General features: G+C 33.6%; 2 protein-coding genes across 5 annotated transcripts in view; one reads left to right on the top strand and one right to left on the bottom strand.

Annotated features, from left to right (window-relative positions):
- Positions 1-18235, bottom strand: part of LOC118197800 (alpha-ketoglutarate-dependent dioxygenase alkB homolog 4) — a 197994-nt gene that overhangs the window by 120233 nt on the left and 59526 nt on the right. The window lies entirely within an intron of this gene.
- The window catches only part of LOC118196707 (uncharacterized), a 125156-nt gene that overhangs the window by 66493 nt on the left and 40428 nt on the right, over positions 1-18235 (top strand). For all 3 annotated transcript variants that reach the window (XM_085818570.1, XM_085818576.1, XM_085818567.1), the window contains one exon: positions 2814-2895. In XM_085818570.1, coding sequence (XP_085674696.1) covers positions 2814-2895 — 82 coding nt within the window. The remainder of the gene's footprint in view (positions 1-2813; positions 2896-18235) is intronic.

The raw sequence follows: 18235 nt of genomic DNA, 5'->3' as shown, positions 1-18235 counted from the left end.
AAAATAGTGGCACTGGGAAGTTAATCTTGTATGTTTTCCACGACAGTTAAAGGGTTAATCTCACTCCTGTCAACTTATCTTGGTTTTTGTCTCCTTAACTTTGCTATTAAACATCATTTATGCCATATAAAATTCAGCAGTAAAATCTCTCTGTTTTGCAAAACAGCATAGCTTTGAAATTCCGATACAATGCTAAGTGTTGCCATACATTTTTTAGCCCAGAAGAATTCTCAAACCTCACTTTTTAAGTAACTAGTCCCCAGTGTGGCTAGCTCCTAAAATAATTGCTGTTAAAAAGATATATATATTATACTTTTCATAAATCTGGCTGTTATCATTTTACAGGTCTGGCTGGTAGTTAATAAAAGAGATAAAGAAACCCATTTGCATGCAGATTAAATTTAAAAGAAAAGTTAAGTATCTTATGCTTTGCCACTTGGCAACAAATTGACATGTTGAAAGTTAAAATATGTTAAATTAGGTATCTTTGGAATTCCCGAAAATGTATGGCAACATTTCCCAGACAAATTTTGTTATATATATATATATATATTCACTAAATTTAAAAAAAAAATATGTAAAAAGAAATAACATTTGGTGGCTGCATCATTTTATTTGTGTTGTCATATATATAGATATATATATGTAAGATACAAAATATGAAAGGAAACTTCTAAATTTAATGCATCATTCAAATTAATCGTGTGATCTTACATAACGCTTACTGCAGATATCTCTTGCCCAATCAAAATAATTGTAAACCAAAACTAACTCGAACTGAAACTGGACTTCCTCCCTTCTTTTTCTGCATTACTACTGCGATACTCTCTCTCTTCTGGTTCACGCTTTCATCCTATTAAGACGCTGCAGCAATGTTCTATCACTATAGTATTAAAATTGTAAATGTTCTTTAATAATTATATAATACATAATGAAATTTAATCTGGGTCGACTGTTTCTTCTTTAAAATGGATGGATGATCTAAGCATCAAATATCTACGCCATCAGCATTTCTGCATGTCTACATCATAATGTTCTATATTCAATGCTTCAAATATGTTGTGCTGTCATTACATATATATATATATAATATATATATATATATATGTTTGCTATATTATTTCAATACTTATGTATTATCCCATCGACCTTGCTAGTTGGCTGCCATTGAAGCATGAAAGTTAGTGAAAGTCTTGCCAAAGTTGTGTCAGTTTTTCCTGAGTTTTCAAGGAACTGATGCTTTTTTATTTAATAAATAATCATAATTTTAATTGCTTTGTTTTTGTGCTTTGAAAGCATGCTTCTGTCTATTTCTACTATTTTGTTAGGACATTCATATTAACCAGAAGCTCTGTTTAGAACACTTTGAGTATAACCTTCCTGCGAGTAATTGTTCCAGTCTATTATTGTTTTGTTGTAAACAATAAACAAAGCCTTAAAATATTAATTTAGAGAGGGATTAACCAATATTGCTCATTATGGTTTTCTTTTGTTGGCATAGCAGCAGGAAGAAGGGAATGAATTAGATTCTGAGAAACCTAAGTTCAGTAAAAATGGCAAATTTTGTTTTTCTCTTAATTTTCTGATTTGAAGCTCCTCATTATTTTAGTTTACCTATTATTAATCTTATCAAAATTACAGTTTTAGTAACTGAAAATGTTTCTTTTTTACTCTTTCCCCGAAACTATGCATATACCAGTCGGCCAATGGATATTGGAAATTTGCATTCACTGAAATGCAGATATAAAGTACCTTTTTAAAAACTGATGCCAAAGTAAGACCAAGAATTCTAGAACTATTTTAATATAAAATCTGGTATGTATGGTATTGTAAGATCATGAGACGATATATATACAGATATTTTTATTTTTAAAACTGCTTAGTATAGATTACAACCATCTACCAAATTTCATGATGATGAGGGCCGTGAATTTGATGGTTTTCATGTATCATTAGAAAAAGGAATATTTCCTGATTAATGGTATGTCCAAATAAATGCTAAAGGAAAGTGATATAGCTGAAGTAGTACACTGTGATGACAATGCCTTAGTCATCAGTCAATTAACGGAATGCCGAATATTGGTAGTATGATTTCATATCCAGAAAATATCATCAATTTCTCTTTGAGTCACATTTTAATTTCTGATGGGGGATTTAGGAAAAAGTCTTTCTTTATGCAAAATGCTTCTTTCTTGAAAGAAATATTAATAAAGAATATCTTTTATAATTTCTACATGTCATCATGCTAGATTTAAATTCATATCTAAAGTCCAGAACTGTCGATGTCCTGACAATTCTGGTGTTCTGTATTTTAATCAGTTATTCAGTTTTGAATGTTATTAACATTAGCTAGTTTTTATAATTGTTAACTTTTAAAAATAGTATAGGTAGTTGGGCAATTTATTAATATGTTTGAGATGTTATCTTTTTGATGGACGATAGTCTAAAAAATTTTGCCATGTGATCTTTTACAGGTGTGATGCAAAATAAATTCCTGAATTTCTTTCTAATTTACTGGATTTTTATTTTGCATACAGTTCTGGTGTATATGCATAAAACCTAATTTTGCTTTACACTGTTGCTTCAAGCTTTCTTATTTGTAAAGATTCTACGATTTAAGAAATGAATATGAAATTTTAATTTTCCAAATAATTTTATACAAAACACAAAACTGGTAACAGTGATTTCCAATTAAGTCAGATATTGATTGTGAGCAATGAAGACTGTTATCTAATTCTGGCATAATTGTATGCATATATAGCTGTTCATATTTGCAAGGATATTGTATAACCATATATTAAAATCATTTTTAGGAAGAAAAATATTATAAAAGATAAAAAAGCTGCAACAGCAGAACTAACTTTAGTTGCTACTGGCACATCAATAGAAGTAAAGGTAACATTATCTTATATATTATTATTAATATTAACACTCATAATAGGTGAGATTTGTGCAATATAGAATCTAATGAAAAAATTTATAATTTTAAGATTAATATGATGTAATATGCATTTTTCTAAAATACAACTCATCTGGCATTGAAGTTTGCTTTAAGTTCTATCTATTATATATATTGTGTAAAAAAAGGACAAATTTTATTTTGCCTCACACTTTTATCATGCAGTTTTAGAGAAAAATGTACGTCCTGTCTGCAAAAATCTATAGCCTTTAAATTTCACAACTGTTTCTCATAGGCATATACTTCCAGTTACAGAAATGTTTTAAATGATGCAAAGATTCATGTTTCAATATTTTTATATTTAAAGAAATCAGTTTTGTAAAACTTAACATTTCTTTGGTTCCTATACTTATATGTGGGAAAATGCTGTACATCTTATAAAAAGGAAACATGAAAGGCTTGATTCCCATGCAACCAAAAAATTGACCAAGAAATTCAGTTTCAAAATATGCCCTTTCTGACATCATTTTCAGTTTGTATTGAGGTCGGCAAATAAATTAGAAAAATTTAAGGTTGATTTTTCCCCCCTTAAATCACATTCAATAATATTCTTTTATTGATTAGAGCTTTCAGTTTATAATTTAGTCATATTTGGTATGTGAGAAGAATTTTCACACAAGTGATTTATCAGTTTTCAATGTCTAATATTCTCATGAAGTTTTATTACTTCAGAATCATAATCTGACAATTGTATGAAAAATTCATTAAAGTACAAATACAGTCAAAAGTTGTTAATTCAGACACCCATAATCCGGAATGATCTATAATCCAGACGTCAAAGCTACAAACTTTCTGCGCATGCATGGCGTTGACGCGTGCGCGTAAGACCTTTACAGCTGCAAATATGCGTGTGCGCATGCGCAAAATACATTTACACATGCGCGTTTAATGTATAACAGACGGTATAAGCTAAGCTAAAATTATCTAATTCAGTTAATGTTGCAGATTGTGTTGTTTCTTAATCTTCGGATTGGATCCGGCTTTTTTTTTTTTTTTTTTTCAGAATGTTAGAGCACTGTTAAGCTTGAACTTTCGATTATATCAAATAGAATTTCCGATATATATTTACTAATATGTAAAGGATCTACAAAGTGAAAGTATGTTTCGAAGTCCATTAAACAAAAGTGGAATTGCTTCAAAAAATGACCTAACCATTCCGAAATCTGAAAAGTTAGTGTTAGAAGTCAGGAATCTAAGAACTGATAAGCGAATAATCGCTTGTGTTAGGTGACAAGAAACACAAGATAGAAGGGTAACTAACCTTTTATTATTCCAATAAGATTTAACGAAACTCCGCCTGGGAGTGTACAAGCAAAGCCCACACTTGGACTTGAACTTAAAAGACTAAGAATTAAACTAAAACTAAGATTAACTAAACAAGTATAGCCGAAGCTATCAAGCTTCAATTTGAGTTGGCCTCTTAACTTATTTTACTACGAAGCTTAGCAAGGGCCTGAGTATGGCCGAACGTAATAACAGCTTTGAGAGAGAGAGTGGCCAAAAAGGCAGAGGCACGTAAATCAGAAACCCTGATTTTCTCTGACTCAGTAAGTAACTTCGTGGTTTAAGTACCGCTCCTCCTCATTAAATATTCAGCAAGATTCCAAAAGTACATTCTGGCCGGAAGTAGTAAGTTGAAGTTAAGAATTTGACAGGAAAGGAACTTAAAATTTAACTGTTAATAAAATTAACATAATCCTTATAAGGCAATGCAATTAGCGATGAGTCAATAAGAAAGTGAGCAGGTGCCAATGCCTCTACATCATTTGGATCATTTGGTATGGGATAAAGAGGGCGAGAATTGAGTATAAATTCAATTTGAACAATTAGAGTAAAAAATTCTTCATAAGTTAGAATTGTTTTTCCCACCACACGTTTCAAGTAATATTAAAGGGATTTCACACTAGCTTCCCATAAACCTCCAAAGGGAGGAGTAGAAGGAGGATTAAAATGCCAATTCATGCCTTCAGTAGCCAAATAACCTTTGATTTCTTCCTCATTTTTATCCTTAAATAAAGATTTTAGAATCACTCTTAATTTTCTGTGAGCACTCACAAAATTTCTGCCATTATCACTGAAAATATCTGAGGGTTTACCTCACCTGGCAATAAAGCGTTCAAGTGCTGCTGTAAATGCTGCACTTGTTAAATCATTTACAATTTCAACAATTACAACTACAATTTACAACTACAAGTGCAAGACCTTCGTAGTGGAACATACAAAAATACATACAAATACATTTCTTACCTGTTTACTTCTACCTACAAAATTTTTTACCACAAATGGACCACAGAAATTGAGTCCTGTTCTAGCAAAAACTCTTGATATGGTCACTCTCGCAGCTGTTATATCAGCCATCTGTTGCTGCACAGGCCTAGAATTTACCTTTTTACAAATCATACAATTAAATATAATTTTTCTAATTACATTTCTTGCAGAAACAATCCAAAATTTACTCCTTATAAGTGATAGTGTTGTTTCAGCACCTGCATGAAAATAAAGAACAGTAAAATTATGTTTAGTTGGCAGAGTCATAGGATGTTTTCTCATTTCACATAAGTCATTGTTTTTCAGTCTGCCACCCACTCTGAGTACTCCATCATGATCTAAAAATGGACACAAATTCAATAGTTTACTATTATTAGGAATAGGAGCACATTTTTCTAAGCACTGGATTTCTGTCACAAATGAAGTCCCTTGAACATTTTTCACAATACACAATAACACACTAAAAAGTTCACTTGTTGTCAACGTTCCGCGTGTAATGGATGCCTGGTGTTATGCAAAAATCTCTTGCACTAAGCCACTACTCTTAGCAATTTGTTGTAAGATAAACAATTATTGATGACATCTAATGGCTCAGAAGTGTTAATAAGTGCACATATTTCACTTACTAGTGGTGGTTTTAATTCGCGAAGATACAGTTCTTCGGACACCTCAGGGATATCATCTTGGCACTTAATCATCACAGGTTGAAGAAGAAATGGGGGACCACAATTTACACAGTTGAAGTTTGACCGGATCAGCACCTCTTGATACGAGATCCGCAGGGTTCTGTTTAGATGGGACGTGATGCCACTGTCGCACCTCCATCATTTCTTGAACTACCACAAGTCAATTAGCAACAAACGTTTTCATACAACAGGGCTCCTTTTGCAGCCAAGCCAAGACTATCATAGAGACACTCCCCAAAGAAATACATTATTCACATTAAGTTCCAGAGCAGATATTACTCAAGTCATTAACTTCGCAAGCAATACAGCTGCGCATAACTCTAATCTTGGTATGGTAACTTGCTTTATAAGAGAAACTTTTGATTTACTTGTTACCAGCCTTATCACCACTTCACCATATTGGGAGATGGATTTACAATAAACTACAGCTCCATAAGCTAACTCGGAGGCGTCACAAAATTCGTGTAACTTAATAACAATTGCTTCTGCGACAAGAATGCATCTGTTAATTTCTAATTTACACATACTGGCAGTTCAGAGAAAAACCGTTGCCATTCTTTGGCTTTTTTTTTTCAGGTAGAAGATCGTCCCAATTGAGCTTCAAAACCCATAGTTTCTGAAGAAATATTTTAGCTTTAGCTATAAATAATATAAGACCCAATAAACCAAGTGGGTCAAAGATTCTCGCTATTGTTGACAAAAATTGCCTTTTAGTAATTTCACACTGATTTTCTAGTTTCACTTTAAAATTAAAACAATCTTTATCTGCTTTCCAGGAAACACCAAGGGCTGATACTTTATTCGTGCACTGAAATGTGTATTCATCATCAACGTTAACTGCAAGCTCTGGATTGTTGCTACACAATTTGTGCATTGTCATAATTGCACTTTTTAAAATCTCAATTAATTCATGCTGTAGCTCTTTTGTCGAACTCAATAAACTGGACCCTGTTAGCACATCATCCATGTAAAAATCACTCTGTAGAACTGCAGCTGCTAATGGAAAATTTATGAACTCATTTATAGCAAGCTGATGTAATGTTCTCATGGCTAAAAAAAGGTGCACTTACTGCGCCGTAGGTCAGTGCTCCGCAACCTTTTCTCACCTGCGACGCACAAAAAATCTTTCTGGAATTTCGTGGCACACCAAAAGCTAATGTATATATGTATTGATTTATACACAAAATTTACAATAAATTTTTGTTTTTAATTTGAAAAATATACAATTATAAAACCATAACATATTTATTTATATGCAATCATAATAATTATCAATGTGATACCTGCGCTTGCTTCAATGAACACAAAAGTTTTATATTCGGCTCAATATCTGACAACGCAACACGAAGTTCTTGGTCAAGATCTTTTAAGCATGACCACTTATCATTTTTAATTAATAATAGAGTTGAAAAACTTTGCTCACATAAATATGTCGTAGAAAATGGAAGTAATGTTAAAATTGCTTTTTCAGAAATATGAGGATATTCTTTTTTAACGTAAATCCAGAAAACATCTAATGGAACTTCAGAAAAGTATAATTTTAAAGTCGTGTCACTTTTCAAATCTGTAAATTCCTCTCGAATTTTTAGAGGCAGCACTTCCGTAGAATTTATTACATTGTTTGCAAAAGGATTTTGAAACCAATCGTATTGTTCCGTATTAATGGAATAAAAATATTGATCAAATTTCAGCTGAAGCATACTTAAATGTTGTTGGGCCAGATCCAGAATTGATTGTTTGTTTTTGGTTGTAATATAATTAGTCCTTCTGTACATTTCTAAACATCCTTTTTGCAACTCTTTCTCCCAAAGTTCAAGTTTTTTAATAAATCCTTGTAATTTATCGGAGCATGTTAAAATATTCTCATTTCGACCTTGCATTTTTTTATTAAGTGAAATATATAAAAAGATTTAAAATAGACATTATTCAGGGAGAAAAATTGTCATTGTGTATTAAATACATGATAAAAAAATTGCAAAATGTCAAATACATGTATTTGATTGCGGCACACCTATATCCTACTCATGGCACACCGGTTGCGGAGCATTGCCATAGGTGACCGTGTTGAACTCAAAAGTTTTAATTGGACCATTAATTGACTCTTTCAAAAAAATTATCTGTAGATGTCGTTGAGTAAGGTGCATTGATGTTGTTCGGTACATCTTTCAGATATCTGCTGTAAAGGTATAAATATGTCTTCAGAAACATGCCATAATTGAAAACAAGCTCTCTTGAATTACACCACCATTATACTGAATTGAATTCAGCGAATTACCTTTTAACATTGCAGTCGAAGCATTGAACGCTACTCCCAAAGGTGTCGAACTTTCCTCAGGGCGATAAATACCAAGGTGTGGAATATAATATTTCCCATTTTGCTCATCTTCGTCTTTCAGTCATGTGACCTTCATGTAGAAAATCAGAATACAATAATAAGTAATTTTCATCCTTACTTAAATGAGTTCACAACGAGTTCAACCTCTTAAGCGCAATTTGTTTTGAATTACCTAAACACATTTTATCTTCCTTAAACGGTATCTTGACTACATATTTTCTGGTTTCAGTCCTAGAATAGTTTTTGAGAAAATGCTGTTCATAAATTTTTGCTTCTTTACTCTTAGAAATCTCTTTCTACGTTTTTGATTTCCCAAAACTCTCTTACTGCTCTTTCCAACTCCAAATTATCTGTAAGCCCACAATGTAATTTACTTTTCCCTTTAGCAGGAACTTACAACATAGCCAAAAACACTATTTTGTAATCTTAAATTTGAATCCTGAAGGGTAATTTGACCTGGTTTTAAAAGCTCATAGAAATGTTCTGCACCTATCAGAAATTCAATTGGGCCTGGCTCAAAAAATTTGTCATCTGCTAAATTGATATTATCTAAAGATGAGACATTAATTTCAAGAGGCCTAGAGGGCGTATATTCTGTTATTTTAGGAACCACCAAAAAATTTAAACCTAATTCAAAACTCTTGTCTGTAGTTAAAATAGTTGTACTAACTCTAGATTTTATATTCAAAGACAAATTATTTATTCCTGAAACAGAAATGTTAGTCTTTTGTTCCTTTAAGTGAAGCAAATCTGCTAAACTTTTGCTCATAAAATTTGAATTGGCACCGACGTCTAACAAACCTCTAACTTTAAAAAAGTCACCCGATGTATCTTGTAAAAAAACAAAAGTGCTGAGTAAGACAGCTCTTAATTCATTCACAAGATTGCACATTGTTGAGAATAAATTTTGATCAGTACTCTTTTTAGCTTGAGGAGGTTCAAATGATGGAGCCGTGGCGTCCAAATTCGAATGAGTATTTTTATTTTCATGACTCGCCACCTGCATAACTATGTCTTTGTTTATTTTTTGTTCGTGAGGGAAATGAAGAGTCATGTGATGTTTCTTTTTACAAATGCCGCAAGAGATTTTATTGCTGCAATCAATCACCTTATAATTTCCTAAACAGTTGAAATATAGATTTTTCGATTTCACTAGCCCAACTCTATCGCTAACTCTCATGTTTTTATAAACAGGGCATTTGTACAAAGGATGAATTTTATTGCATGATAAAATACATTTCGAATTTTTTACATCAGTTAGAAAAACTTTTGACATATTTTTAGGATAACTGCTTTTATTACTCAACCTAGAATTATCCACTACAGGTTTTCCCTTTGATGTATAATATACAGTGGTGGCCAAAATTGTGGACACTTTTGGAAATTTTTATGTTTTTGAACTTTGTATGCTTATAGAAAATGTTACGTTTCGCAAAATACAAACTTGTATATATCATTTTAAAGAGAATTTATTACTGAATTCAATACAAAACACAAAATTCAATTATTTGCAATACAAAAAAAAAAGTTATATGTACTTTAATATAAATAAAAAACATGGTTTGTAATGTCTAGCTTTTCTGGCCAATCACTGTTCTTGTTCTGAAAACCAGTCAAATGTTAGTAACTGCCAGTAGAAGCTGACATCATGTTTACACTTGAAACAATTCATTATTTTGCTTTGTTCTGTAGAAGGAGGACCTGTTTCTTATACACTACAATTACAAGTAGGAATATTTGTAAAAATTTTTAATATTTAGTCAAGAAGCAATGACATCAAATAAAAGAGTAGATTGGACACCTAGAAAGAGATGTAATATTATTGTGTTACTAGAATATTGTGTTTCATTCTTTGATTCTGCCCGAAGCTTCGCGAGTTCTAATTCCGATTTCACTTGTTCCATTTTCAATTTCTCAAGTTCGAGCAATCGTCTGTCGTCACTTTTCCTTTCGCTGATAGTATTATTAGCTATACCTTCAACTAATACAGGATCCTTCTTATAGCTTTCACTGTTTTTAGTTATATCGGCTAAATCTGATATAGTTTTTGCTTCTGAAATGTCTAAATTCAGCTCTACAGCAATACGCTGGTAATTTTTTTTTTTCACTTTTAAACATTTTGAAACTACTTTTACAACTACAATTATTACAATTAAGGCCACGTACCTTCTATTTAAGAGTATTCCACAAGTTTTCTTCCATAACGCTTGTCTTTCAAATTTGACACATTCTACACAATTTGGTACACACGTTTTCACTACCGGTATAACTCCGGTTGGGTAAGGACCAACAATAGGCCCGCAATAGCTCAATTATACTCATAATTAAATAACTCGCTTTACACAAGAACTCAAAAATGGACTGTATACTAAAATTTATTAATTACTCAAAAAGCCACATCTCTCAGTGATGTCTCATAACACACTCAAAACTCAAATCAAAATGGCCACAAGGTGGTGCTATAAACAAACATCAGCGTCATCGTTTTAGAACAGAAATATTACATATTTTTCACAGATGGCGCCTCTGGCATCAACAGAGCTCTCTCTATATATACTATATATATGAGAAATATTCAGCTTTAACGAGCCCGATAATTCTTTCTGAACATTTGCAAGAAATCTCCGGCATAAGCCTCACTGTAACAAACCGATTTATAGTGGGAATAACATTGCTCTCACTAATAAGGATAAAGTATCCATCATGGTTCAGCATTTAGCTGATCAATTTATGCCAAATTCCGACCCCTACGATCTTACTTTCGCTTATGACATACGTTATTTTGTTAAAGATTGGATTAGTGTGGCCCTGGGGCACATAACAGAATAAATTTTACTTCACCGTATGAGATCCTAGAAATTATTAAGCGCATGAAAAATAGAAGAGCTCCAGGATATGATTCTATCACAAACTTAGCCATTAAAAATCTACCTCTAAGCATAATTTCCAAATATGTGGGCATCCTAAATGCATGCCTAATAAATAAGTACTTTCTGACTAAATGGAAGACTGCCAAAGTTATCCTACTAGCAAAACCAGGCAAGGATATCACTCGCCCGGACGGTTATCATCCAATAAGCTTACTACCAGGCCTAGGGAAGATTTTTTAGAGAGTTATTATCAAATGACTCGACCCTTACTTGACTAGACTCCCTTCTGAACAATTCGGTTTCAGGAAAGGGTTGTCTACTACTAAACAGTTAGTAAGTCTTATGGAATTTACTGGATCTGCTATGCATAAGAATCAAAGTGTCGCCTTACTCATGCTAGACATGGCAAAAGCTTTCGACTGCGTCCGGCATGAGGGGCTCATTTTTAAACTTATTTCTACTGACATTGAGAGGAATTTGATACTGCTTATCTATTCCTTTATTAAAGATAGAAAGTTTTTTGTAAGCATGAGAAATGACAAGTCAGAATACAAAGGTCTTAATGCTGGTGTGGCCCAAGGGTCAATTGTAGGCCCCATCCTTTATTTGTTTTACGTAGACGATTTTCCAAGATACAATACTGACTACAATACTTTCCTCGGGTGCTACGCAGACGATACTGCATTAGCCGCAACCTCTCACAGAGCAGAACACACTATTGCCAAACTTCAAAGCATCATGCCTGCTGTTGAGAACTGGTGAACCAAATAGAGGATTGCAATAAATGCACAGAAATCACAGCTAATTGTTATAAGAAGGAAAACTCCCAGGACTGCACTTAATGTCACTCTAAAACTTTTCGATGTAGATGTGCCAATCATACGAAAAGCTACGTATCTAGGTATCATACTCAAACTTAAATGGAAAGACCATGTAATCAAAGCACGTAGCAAGGCTATGACTGCAATGCAGTATCTAGCACCAATTATAGGCAAATACTCTAGATTAAATCTTGCAAAGAATATAATCTTGCACTTATATATTGTGATTATTCAACCCATCTTCTCCTACGTCTCATTGGCCTGGGTGGCTGCCACTAGCAATGATATACAAAAACTACAAGTCTTTCAGAACAAGGCGCTTTGTCTCATGACAAATGTGCACTGCTATTACTCAAATGACACTTTGCACAGAGACTTGAAGATTGAGTATGTTGAGGATTACTTGCACTGTCTGAACACTGGCTTTTTTCATAAAGCTATGAATTGCCACTATCTTTCACATTTCAATACTTTTGAATACATCCCACTGCAAAAGGATTGTACCCTGAGACCATATGCTGCACACATTAATAGAAATGCTAACTTTCCGACTTAGCTTAGTACTTGTGAGCGCTTCTGTACATACGTGTATAGTTTTCTGAATTTTACCCATTTCTTGTATTTTGTATAATGTATGTACCATGTATTATGTATTTTCTTCATATTTTGTACAGTCAAAAGTCGTTAATCCGGACTCGTCGGGACTTCGGCGATTCCAGATTATCGATTTTTCCAGATTATAGATCATCAGTTTAAATCTGGTACGATTGCATGCAGAAATTATAAAATTGAAAATATGAAATTGTAATTTATGAAATAAAGAACAATTATGATCTAAAGGGTATCAAAATTTACACAAAAAAAGCTTAATATTTATTTGTTTACTTTATTAAACATTTATTTCAATGTAAGTTGTTTAAGTTGCTTCGTTTTTTATGTGATAATACATTCTCTTTAATTCTATAAACAGACATAATTTCTTGTTCAATTACAAAGTTCCGCTGTTCAAGTCATATAATTGCTGTATCGAGAATGCCGACTAATTTTTCAATTGAAATTTTTTCGTTTTCAATAACCTCTGTGTCACTTTCTTCACTATAGGAAGCGAATTATAATGACAAGGAATATGATTTAAATCATATCAAAGACAGAGTACATCGAGATGAAATATTACATTTAGTAAGGAATTATAAGCCAAATAAAATAAAAACATCTGCCCTTAAGATAAGGATAGTGCTGACAGATCAACTTCCATTTCACGTTCCCCCCCCCCCCCCCCACACACACACACCGCAGAGCAGCGTGAAATTGATAAACAGATTTCGGAATGGTTAGAAAAACAAAGGATATGCCTTTATCCATTTTTTTGCAGCAATTCCACTTTTTGTTTAATGGACTTTGAAACATGCTTTCACTTCGTATATACTTTACATATTAGTAAATATATATCAGAAATTCTATTTGACATAATCGAAAGTTCAAGCTTTTTTTTATAAAATTGCTCTAACAGTCTGCAAAAAATAAGCCAGATCCAATTCAAAGATTAAGGAACAACACAATCTGCGACATTAACTGAATTAGATAATTTTAGCTTAGCTTATACTATCCGTTACACATTAAACGCGCATGCGTAAATGCATTTGATGCTAAAGCAAAGTTTAAAGTTTGAAAAAAAAATTAATAATTTAGCAGTAGCAGCAATAAAAGCTCCCTGAGATATCATGTTGTGCAGATATTGAAGACAATAAAAGTTTTGAACTTAACCAATTTATTAACAATATAATAAAGAATAAAAACACAGAAAATAAATTTCAAAAATATCAGAGTCTTAGGAAAAATATAATATAACCATCATTCATCAAATAATATTTTTACCTGGTCTCCAAAACACTGGCATTCAATACAAACAAAAATGTCCTAAACATTTTTTATGCGGCCTAAAAATGAAGTTGGCTACACAATCAAAACGTCCATGATCAATAGTTGAGAAAACACCTGAAAATTTAAATGAAGTTCTTCAAAGCACTTAAAACCGGCCTAACTCCGTTTGCACGAGGAATCGCCGCTCACATATTTTAAATGCCGCCTTCATTGAAGAACATGGATGCCGCCCACAGCAGTCACTCACATGGTAGCCTCTGGAACCAAGGAACTTTATTCTGGAACAACCATCTTATGGATATGAACCAAGGAACTCATTCCGGAACAGCCATCCTGTGAACAGGAACCAAGGAACTTTATTCACCGGACTGCATGCATCCTTCTGAAGGGGCTGGAAACCGCTCACTCAAATGCCAGGAAAGCAGGAACTAGAAGGGGGAGAACTGGAAGGAGGACTGAGCCAGAGCGACGCGAGATACTTATACCTAGAAATATGCATGACGTCATCTCATGGCAACCAATCAGCTATCGGCACGAATCGGCTTTCCAGATGATGTAACATCACTTTCGTTTTTGCATCTTAATTAGGCTGAAACAGTCCGTTCTCATCGCAAACAGTGGCAGTAAGAAAAAGAAGTAGAAGTAACTAATATATTACATTAAAATAAGAATTAAACTAAATAAACATTTCAAGGAGGAGAGATGATGCTGTAAAAGGTTTACAATAAGCTATATTTTCCAACAAATGCCCCCCACATCATCATCTCCGACCTGAAATAAAAACTGAATGCCAGTATCTTTACAAAATTCAAAACAAGAATAAATAAATATCACAATTTCATTCAGAAATTTTTAAGAAAATTTTCCTTTGGGAACATCTTATCCCATTATTCAAAAATTTACCATAGCAAGAAAGTCCAACATGTTACAAAACAATACAAAGACATATGTATGATCATACACACAATACATTTACCCAGGGTCCTGGTCACTCATACAACATTCTACACTATACAGTTTTACATTTACCTAATATCCATCACATATGACTTATAACATATTTTCAAATTTCAACAAAACTCTTAACTTAAATACACACAAAAACAAATTTCATAAGAAAATTGTTCCACAAAATCTTATCAGGTTATGCTTAGTCAGCGGTTTTGTCATGGGATCAGCCAGATTATCTTTACTTGGAACATATTTTAAATCAAAATTTCCCTGTTCAATAGATCACGAATGAAAAATAGTTTCAGATCTATATGCTTTGTCCTTGAGTTTTCAATGGTGATTTTGTAAAACATATAGCAGCCATGTTATCAGCAAACAATATTGGCCTCGAAACATAGTTACTTGCAATCTTAAACTGAATGCATTCATCCAAGATTTTTTTAAACCAAACTAATTCTTTTGCTGATTCAGTCATGGAGATAAATTCAGCCTCCATAGTAGACAAACTCACTCCCCTTTCTTTAAATGTACGCCAAGATACAGGTGATTCTCCCAACAAAGCTATTTGTCCACCAATAGACACCATATCATACCTGCTTGAAGCAAAATCCGAATCTGAATATATATTGAGCTTCAGTTCCTTGCATACCAGTTTAAGTTTGTACTGTCTGGTATTGGAAACGTATCCTAAAAGTTTAAGTAATCCTTCCCAGTGAAACTTACCAGGATTGCTTTGGAACTGAGAAAATATATTAACAGCATAAGCTATATCCGGAGGAGTACGATTGCAAAGAAACGAGAGACATCCCAAAACATTTCTATAAGGATAATTCATCATTTCAGTCGTTTCTTCTTGTGTACTGGGACTTTGAGACTTTGAGTATTTCACACTTTTAACTATTGGAAGGGAAGTAATTTGTATTTTAAAAAACTTGAATCGATTAACTATGTCTTCTATATATAATTGCTGATGAATTAAAACACTATTGTTCTCATATTCAAATTCCACACCCAGAAGCTTTCTTGTTTTACCTAAAATTTTTAAATCAAAATGTGAACTCAGGACTTTTAATATTCTTTTGTCCTGAACTTCACTTTTCCCAAAAACTACTATATCATCAACATAAACCAACAGAATGACAAAATCTTTAAAACAATTGCACCACTCAAACTTGATAAACCCTAGGTTACATAGTGTTCTATCCAACTCGCAGTACCATAATCGCCCACTCTGATGCAAACCATACAAGGCTCTATCTAAACGACACACGAAAGTTTCTTTATCTCGCTCTACAAAACCCTGAGGTTGGAACATATAAATTTCCTCTGATAAAGAGCGTAGAGATAGGCACTTTTTACGTCACATTGTATATTTGCCCATCCAAGATGAGCAACTAAAAGGGAGAAAAAGAGCCTTATTACTGAAAAGCTGACTACAGGCGAGTAGGTTTCATCATAGGTATCGTATTTAATTTGCCGATAACCCTGAGCCACTAAACGAGCTTTAAAACGAACAATGTTTCCAAATTCGTCACGTTTAATGTTGAAAATCCACCTGCAACCTAGTGGAGTCTTGTCTTTAGGAAGTGGAACAAGATGCCATACCTTATGCTTTCGCATGTTGGCCATTTCCTCTTCCATTGCCTCTATCCATTTAAGCTTTTCTGTGGATTTCATTGCCTGGTTATAAGTGTTTGAAATTGAAACATCTAGTCAGCTATTTCGGGTATATGACGTTGAAGGAGTGCCAGTTGGGTCGATTTCACCACTATAAGTGTTGCTTCCCTTGAAATCAAACAAGATAGGATCATACTGAATATTATGTTCAGTGCAATATTTTTCTACATCATTTGGTGATCGTAGTCTTTGATTAGACCCCCTCTCAAAATAATACACATCCGTACGAGTGACGTCTGGCCTTGGAACAGGTTTATGAAGCCAAGTTACTTGTCTCAATGTAGATTGAGTGTCAGTGCCAATTGTAGAAGAAGGTACATTGGTATCGTTTCTTTCCTCCATTTCAGCAAAATAGCCAACTGGAGTATCAGTAGATTAGAACTCTACCTTTTCTTCAAATTCCAAATCAGGAAGGGTGCCCAGTACAGCTCCACTGCCACTTTTCTGCATTCCAATTGACTCTTTAAAAGTAGCATTTGGGGTTTCTACTACCTTTTGCTCATTTTCCAACCAAACCTTGTACCCTTTTGTTCGTACACTGTACCCAATCAATCGGCCCTTCGTTGCCTTTGTATCAAGCTTAGAATTTCTTTTAGCGTTTGGAATTCCTACATAGGTAATCGTTCTAAATGCCTTAAAGTGACGTACTGATGGTTTCCGCTTAGTGTACAATTCGAATAGGGTTCTATCTTGGCCCTTATGACAAATTCTATTAAATGAATATGCAAAATACATTACTGCATCTGACCAAAATTCGGAACTCATTCCACTATCATGTAAGATTGCACGTACATTGTTGAGAGCTGTCTGATTAAATCTCTCACAAACTCCATTCTGTTCTGGAGTGTATACATCTGTAAATTCGTGCTTTACACCATTTTTATTACAATATGACCTGAATTGATCATTATCATATTCTCGCCCATTGTCAGTTCTAAAGTATTTCAACTTAAGGTTCAAAGTTCTTTCCGCACGTGCTATATGCCTTTCAAATACTTCAAACACCTGACTTTTCTCCACAATGGGGTACACTACCACATAACGAGAATATTCATCAATAAAGGAAACGAAATACGTTCACTATTCCTACCTGGAATGTTAATAGGACTCCTATAGACCGTTAGAAGGTATTCAAGTAAAGAGGCTGCTTGAAAGGGTTTTTTCTAATGTATGGGGACCTATTAACATTCCAGGTAGGAATGGTGAACGTATTTCGTTTCCTTTATTGACGAATATTCTCGTTATGTGGTAGACTACCACACACCTGACTTTTCTCCACGTAGTGTACCCCATTGTAGATAAAAGTCAGGTGTTTGAAGTATTTGAAAGGCATATAACACGTGCGGAAAGATCTTCGAACCTTAGATTGAAATACTTTAGGACTGACAGTGGGCGAGAATATGATAATGATCAATTCAGGTCATATTGTAATAAAAATGGTGTAAAGCACGAATTTACAGATGTATATACTCCAGAACAGAATGGAGTTTGTGAGAGATTTAATCAGACAGCTCTCAACAATGTACGTACAATCTTGCATGATAGTGGAATGAGTTCCGAATTTTGGGCAGATGCAGTAATGTATTTTGCATATTCATTTAATAGAATTTGTCATAAGGGCCAAGATAGAACCCTATTCGAATTGTACACTAAGCGGAAACCATCAGTACGTCACTTTAAGGCATTTAGAACGATTACCTATGTAGGAATTCCAAAGGCTAAAAGGAATTCTAAGCTTGATCCAAAGGCAACGAAGGGCCGATTGATTGGGTACAGTGTATGAACAA

The sequence above is a fragment of the Stegodyphus dumicola genome, chromosome 1 (genome assembly GCF_044657685.1).
Source record: "Stegodyphus dumicola isolate Sdum_Otavi_A_Nest chromosome 1, ASM4465768v1".
Lineage (NCBI taxonomy): Eukaryota > Metazoa > Arthropoda > Arachnida > Araneae > Eresidae > Stegodyphus > Stegodyphus dumicola.
The sequence above is the reverse complement of the archived record's forward strand: the minus strand, read 5'-3'. Positions and strand labels throughout refer to the sequence as shown.